The sequence below is a fragment of the Silene latifolia genome, chromosome 1 (genome assembly GCF_048544455.1).
Source record: "Silene latifolia isolate original U9 population chromosome 1, ASM4854445v1, whole genome shotgun sequence".
Taxonomy (NCBI): domain Eukaryota; kingdom Viridiplantae; phylum Streptophyta; class Magnoliopsida; order Caryophyllales; family Caryophyllaceae; genus Silene; species Silene latifolia.
The window spans coordinates 151,393,848-151,401,518 of NC_133526.1; the positions used below are offsets into that span (position 1 = coordinate 151,393,848).

At 36.1% G+C, this 7,671-nt stretch overlaps 1 protein-coding gene across 1 annotated transcript; it reads left to right on the top strand.

The window, feature by feature from the left end:
• The first annotated feature begins 5,689 nt into the window (after positions 1-5,689).
• Positions 5,690-7,090, top strand: LOC141658195 (uncharacterized). The gene is made up of 2 exons (XM_074465375.1): positions 5,690-5,885; positions 6,291-7,090. The coding sequence occupies exons 1-2, from the start codon at positions 5,690-5,692 to the stop codon at positions 7,088-7,090; spliced, it is 996 nt and encodes a 331-aa protein (XP_074321476.1).
• Positions 7,091-7,671: the final 581 nt, after the last annotated feature.

Genomic DNA, 7,671 nt, shown 5'->3' on the forward strand with positions numbered 1-7,671 from the left:
AGTAGAGGATCTGTTGATAAAACCCTATTTCTAAAATCCGAGGGTTCTGACCTTTTGGTTGTTCAAATCTACGTCGATGACATTATCTTTGGATCGACCAACCGAAGCTTGTGCAAGTATTTCTCTGAGTTGATGACTTCCGAGTTCGATATGAGTATGATGGGAGAATTGAAATTCTTTCTAGGTCTGCAAATTCAACAAACCGAAGAAGGCATTAAAATTCATCAACAAAAGTATATCAAGGAATTAATTCGAAAATTTGGAATGGAAAATTCTTATGCAATCCCTACTCCAATGGTTGAAAACAAGAAGTTAACCCTAGATGAAGACGGAAAGTCGGTTGATGAAACAACATACCGTGGGATGATTGGGTCCTTGTTATATTTGACTGCAAGTAGACCCGATATTATGTTTAGCGTATGCGTTTGTGCGAGATATCAATCATCTCCCAAAGAATCGCATATGACGGCCGTAAAACGAATCTTACGATATTTAATTGGAACGGCCAAGCTATATCTATAGTATCCGATGGAGTGTAACTTCGATCTAGTCGGTTATTCCGATGCCGACTACGCAGGATGTTCTCTAGACAGAAAAAGCACGTCAGGTGTTGCCACATTTGTCGGACCGTGTATTATTACGTGGGGTTCGAAGAAACAAAATTCGGTTGCTCTTTCAACTGCTGAAGCCAAATATATTGCTGCAGGACTGGTATGTACTCAATTATTATGGCTTAAGCAACAATTACGTGATTATGGTGTTGACGTAGGATGTATTCCTATTTTATGTGATAATACTAGTGCGATAATCATTTCTAACAATCCTGCACAACATTCACGTACCAAACATATTAAAATAAGACACCATTTTATTCAAGACCATGTTGAGAAAAGGAATATAAAGCTTGAATTTTATAGTACTGAAAAACAATGGGCAGACATTTTGACAAAATCGTTAGCTAGAGAACGATTTGAGACTTTACGGTTGGAAATTGGTTTAATTAGTGGTACCTAAGCTTCTGTATGTGTTTAATTTCCTAATGTCTGACTAGTTTAAGTTAAGATTGTATGACTGTGTCCGTATATTACGTTGCATGAATAATTTCGTATATAGGAAAATATTTATCATAAATTCTATTTGTTATTTAGAATTTGGTTAGAATACAAACTTTATCTTTTATTAAAAATAGTCAAGATACACCATATCTTTTAGTTTTCCAAATTATACAAAACTCTCCTATATTGCTCTACAAAATCACACGTTCAATATTTCCTACTTCTAATACAATTACTAAATATCTATCTTATATTTTACCAAACTTTATCACTTCCCATAATTTGTACTTACCAAAATTAATATGCCATTTGCCACATACACTTAACCCTAGTCCTAGACCCTTATAATTACCTCTTTGATGCCGTGTAACCTACTCCCACACCCCACTTGTTCATCTTTTACTCTTTTCTAAAAATCTCTAAAAATCTTACCATCATCATCTTTACTCAACCATCACCATCACCACGAATACTCACCATGCAAAAACCCGGTCTTCAACTCGCCATCAACAACACCGCAACTCCAACAATCCTCCGTCACCACTACCATCTCTTAATCCTAATTTTCCTACTTTTCCTTCACCACACTCACAATCGTCCACACCTCTGTTTCACGGTCGAGACGATACGATGTCCGAGGGAAAAAGACGCCGTCTTTTTAAGGGAAAGAACAAAATAGCTGTTGATGAGGGAAATGATGTTGATGAACCCAAGGTCATTATAAGGAATGGTGTTTCGAGGACTCTACTCCGGAATGTTTCGAAAACCGCAACACGGGAAGGGTTAAACAGAGTTCGTTTGACACACGATGAGAGTGTCCTTGTTTCTCGTGTCTTGCCTTATTCAATCCATGGAGGAAGGTATTATCCTGAGTCTTGGTTGATTAATGTTCCGACTCTTAAATTTTTCATTGATTTTCTTGGTTTTCAAGAATGGAGTCACATTAGTCAGTTTTCGAGTCCAGTTTATCCGGTTGAAGTTGTTCAATTTTTCGCTAGTGTGAAAATTAAGAAAGGGGTCTTGCATGCGACGGTCAATGGTGTTGATGTGACGGTCTCTGTTTCGGATTTTTGCTCTGCTTTTTCGGTTCCTAATGATGGAATTGATGTTAATCCGAGTCTTGAGTGGTGTAATGTTGTTGGTGAAAAGGAGTTGTTAATTAAGAAGTATTTCGAGGACGTCGGGTCGGATAGTGGAAATATTATTGTTCGTCCTCTTTCGGCAAAAATCAAATTTCTTCTAAATTTCCTTTAGAATACCATTGTGCCGAGAAGGGGAGGAAAGGATAAAGTATCGAGTTATGAGGCAATTGTTGTTTATTCTTGGTTGGAAGGTCAAAAAGTCAACTTGGCGAGTCTTGTCTTAAACCGTATATTCCAAACAAGTCTCACGATTACAAAGGAGAAATTTTGCACAACAATTGATCTTCCATATGGGATGTGGATGTCTCGATTGTTAGAAATAAAACAAGTTGTGGGACGGGCTAGTTACGGTGTAAGTGCTAAGGATTGTATGTGTGACCGGTTAATTAAGCTTATGGGTCTTGTGGTTGATGGACCCGAGTTAGTCCTTGCGAAGGATGTTGAGAAGACTCCTAATGAATCGGGTTTGGGGGCAATGGAGGCAAAAATGGAAAGTTTTATGCACACTTTGATGGAGAAATTCGAGGAACAATCCACTACCTTGGCTACTGTTCTATCGCAAGTTGGACCATCACGGTCTTTGGAGTCGGGTTTGGATGCTTCTCGGGTTTATGCTTGGATGGATGAGGTGGATAAGAGGTTGTTGGGTTTTGAGAGGGAGTTGAAGGCCATCCGTGGGGAAGTATTCCCACATGGAGATCGTTTTACCTTCCTTACAAGTCAAGGAGGTGCGTTGGTCATGCATGGAAAGGCTATGGCAAACGATCAATCGCTCACTTTGGAGGCGACGAAAGCATTGTCATTGAAGGTTCTCAACTTTGAACGTAGTCTTCAAAGTCTTGCTCGACTCGTGAGGAGCTCGTTTGATCGCCTTGATGCCTTGGAACATAGTACTCGTCCCGACTATGTGAACCCGTACAAAACCCGTAACATTTGACCTTGCCTCACCTTGCCTTATTTAGCACCTTTTTTTTTAGTATCTTTTCTTTATTCTCGTGATGTATTTTGCATACTCTTAATTCGGCCCATTTTGGCATGTACTTGTGGATTATGGCCCAAGTACCTCTTCAAACATGTGTTTATTCGGCCTTTGGCACTAACATGTTTTCCTAAGTTTGTATGACAATTAAACTTCTAGGTGCTTATGGTTATGCGTGATTGATTTGTTCTCTATAGCGTTTTATCTCTTGTCTCGTCTTATATTATTCTAGTCATTTTAGTTTTGTTCTTAACTTTTCGATGATGTCAAGAGGGGAAAAGAATGTCTATGGTAAGCATCTACCTAAGCTTGCTCCTTGTCAAGACCAATTGTCTCTTAAAGTCCTTAAGTTTCGATTTTCTGTTAATCGTCTTGATCTTGCATTGATATTTATTATTAAGATGACGGTATTATATTGAGGGGGAACTTTATACTTAGTCACAATTTTAGAAGACTTGCCATCATCAAAAAGGGGGAATTTGTTGAACCATATAGAATATATGTTTATGTTTTGATGATGTCAAGGTGCTTTATAATTTATATACTCGTTGCGCGTAATCGTTTGTTTAAGTCTTATAGATTAGTCTTATTTATTACAAGCAACAAAGAGAATTGTGATGGAAGTATATGATAGTCAAGCCTCAATTAAAGATCAAACTATCTGAAGATTCATTCAAGTATTATGTGAAGACGAAGTCTGTCTAAAGATTAATCAAGCTTGGATGATAAAGTAGCCTATACTCGAAGATCTCCTATGAAGATTAGAATAGTATAGGTGATTGTCTCGTAATGGTATCTACGAATGAATTTCTTGAATTGGTAAAGTTATAGCTTTGTAGCTATAACATTACTAGTAAAAGAGCTCAATGTTATAGCTCTCCTACTATAACATTGAGATGCTGAGTTTACTATACACGACATATATTGTTTTAAAATTGTTTTTGAAAATTGTTTTAACGTTTATTTTAAATGTTTTAGTACGAGTATTTATTAAGTAAAGCCCGGTTTAGTGCGGAGTTCGGTTTTATGTTAAACGTTGGTTAGTAGTTGTTTTGGGTCAACTTATGTGTTGGACCATGCTACTAATTAGGGTTTTAACATAACCTCTCTTAAAACCTAAATTCTAGCTCATATATTGAGCTAGGGTTTGCACGAGTCACGAGGCATATGAGCCGTGACATCTCGTGTAACCTAAGGTATATTTTGTAAAGATTTTATTCTGTAAGGAATATCTTTACATATGTTGTATATCTTACTTAATATATTTGTTTATGATAAAAGATATTCTTGTTATACAAAATCTTATCATATCTTAGAATTTATGGAAAAGATAATAATTGAATAAATTATATTCTATCTTTTGGAATATTCTTTTATTATCCTTTAGGCTTTAAGGAAAGAAATAATAGAAGATATGATTTGTTTACATATCTCCTATTTCGGCCATTAGGGTTTCACGAAACCGAGTGTGCTTTGCTCTTTCCTTCCTATAAATACTTTGCCTTTGCAACATTTAAATGAGAGACCTTAAGCATAAAATTGATTTCATTTTAAAAGAGCAAAACCGTGTATTTCAAGCTGAAAACCGATTTGCTATTTTTGAAAGGTCGTGTGTTTTGAACTCGTATATTCATTTGTTAAGTTATCGTTATAAGATAATAGTGCTCAATAGATTTCTTACTTGTTCATTAACGTGAACCTTTGCACGAATCATTAGTGCTTTCTTATTAGCGTAAGTTAGTCACTCGAGTATTTAACGGTACTCATAGAGTTACAGCTAGAGTTAGTTGTACGAGTTGGGTTAGTAAATTTGTAATCCGTAGAGAGTTACTAAATTTATTAATCGAGAATAGTGGACGTAGGTTTCGATTTGTGAAACTGAACCACTTCAAAAACCGTGTGTCTTCTCTCTTTCATTCGTTTGGTTATTTCGTTTTACTTGTTCAATAAGTTGATTAGTTAAAGTTTAATCAATAAACTTTAAATAATCAATTATATCCATACAATCGAAAAAGCTTTAAAACGTTTTAAATCCTCAATTCACCCCCCTTCTTGAGTATTTCGGATCGATAGACTCTTCAGTTTGTTTGTAGAATGAATCATTGATGATGAACATGAATAGCTTACAATACTTGTGGAGTCGAAAGTCACAAAAAATCACATCCTCGTCTTCTCCATTGTCATTAGAACCTCAAAATTACCCTAATCAAGAAGATCAAATTAATGATGAGTAAATTAATGATGAGAAAATTAGTGAGGGGGAATCCGATAATCCATCAATTTAAGAGGGCAATCAAAGTGAGCATGAGGGTAATTCACCAACTCAAGAGGGTAATCAAAGTGAAGATTACAATGTTCTCCCTCTTGATCCTCCACATGATCCGGGAAAGCGTAAGCCAATATCATCTTACCGGGTTAATGATCGAGATGCCTTGAGAAGGATATATATCGGAAAAGGTCATTGTAGACCTAGACCAAATGGTGAATTTCCTCAAACTTTCCAAGGTAATAAAATGTGTCGCTTCAAAGTTCTTTGGTATAATAAGTATGATTGGCTAGAATATAGTGAGAAAAATGATGCGGCATTTTGCTTTTGTTGTTACTTGTTCAAAGAGCCTTCAAGTATCCCGAGAGCAAATGTGTTTGAGATTGGAGGGTTTAAGAATTGGAAAAATGCGTTGGATAGATTTAAAAAACATGTTGAGAAAGGTAATAATAGTTCTCACAAAGTAGCTAAACAAAAGTATGAGTTTTTCATTAATAAGAAAGTATCAATAATAGAGATAGTTGAAAAAGTAAGTGATGAAGCTAAGAGTCTCTATAAATGCCGTTTGTTACGCTCTCTTTCTTGTTTAAGATTTCTTTTGAGGCAAGGACTAGCATTTATGGGACATAATGAAAAAGCAAAGTCAAGTAATAAGGGTAATTTTCTTGAACTTTTGGATTGACTTGTTCAAAATAGTGAAAGTGTTGCTAAATTTGTTCTTGCTAAGTCTCCGGAAAATCACCAAGTTACTTGTCCAACCATTCAAAAAGAATGAATTAAATGTTGTGCCCATGAGACTACTAAACTTATTATTGAGGATCTAAATGGTGATTACTTTGGTCTATTAGCCGATGAGTCTAGTGACGTGTCTCATAAGGAAGAATTAGCTATTTATTTGCGTTATGTTAATAAAGATGGTAAACTTTGTGAAAGATTTCTTGGGATTGTGCATGTGAAAAATAAAACTAGTTTGACACTTTTTGAGAGAATAAAGAAACTACTTGATCGCCACTCATTAAGTATGTCAAACATCCGTGGTCAAGGCTATGATGGAGCTAGTAACATGAGAGGTAAGCTTAATGGTTTGCAAAGTTTGATAATGAGAGACAATCCATGTGCATATTATGTTCATTGTTTTGCGCACCAACTTCAATTGACATTAGTGGCGGTGGCTAAAGAAAACAAAGATTGTGCCAAATTTTTCCAACATCTTGGAATTGTGCTTAATAATATTGGATATTCTTGTAAACGTTTGGAGATGGTTAGGGATATTCAAGCGGATAAGGTTTTGGAGGCATTAACATCGGGTGAAATTGAAAGTGGTAAGGGATTGAATCAAGAACTTGGATTAAGTAGACCGGGGGAGACTCGGTGGGGGTCTCATTTTAAATCAATTGTGAGAGTCATGTCTTTATATGGCACACTTATTAGAGTTTTTGAGATAATTAGTAAAGGGGCTAAATCCGTTGATGATCGTGCCAAAGCCGAAATTGGGATAGATCATCTTGAATCTTTTGAGTTTGTTTTCATGTTACATTTAATGAAAGTGGTGTATGGATACACTAATTCTTTGTGTGAAGCATTACAAAGAAAAAATCAAGACATTGTTAATGCCATGACTATTCTTGATTTAACTAAGGAGCATTAGACAAAGTTTAGGAATAATGGATGGGATCAATTTCTTCAAACGGTTTCTAACTTTTGTGCAAAACATAATATTAAAGTCCCGAATATGGATGATTTTTATGCTCCTCCGGGAAGATCAAGACGTCGCCTTGTCAACGAGCTTACCCTACAAAGATTTCGAATTGACATGTTTATAGGTGTTTTGGATAAACATGTCCATGAACTAAATAGCCGATTTGATGTGAGAAGCATGGAGATGCTAATGTGTATGGCTTATTTTAGTCCCGCCGATGTTTTTGCTTCTTTCGATAAGGACAAGTTGGTTAGAATTGCAAAGTTCTATCCTAATGAGTTTAATGATACCGAGATAACACTACTTGAGTTTGAAATTGATATTTTTGAAAGTGATATGTGTAGATACCTCATTTCTGCACCTCCCGCAAACCACCCGGTGATGATTGGGCCGCATGTTTGGTACGCAGAACGATTTGTGACAGTTCATAAGTTTATCATCAAGTGATCGCTCAAACACTTGTGTCTACCTCTTAATTGTCATCTACGTGCCGATACGGTCATTTTGGCAGTAATTAGAGTACATTTGGA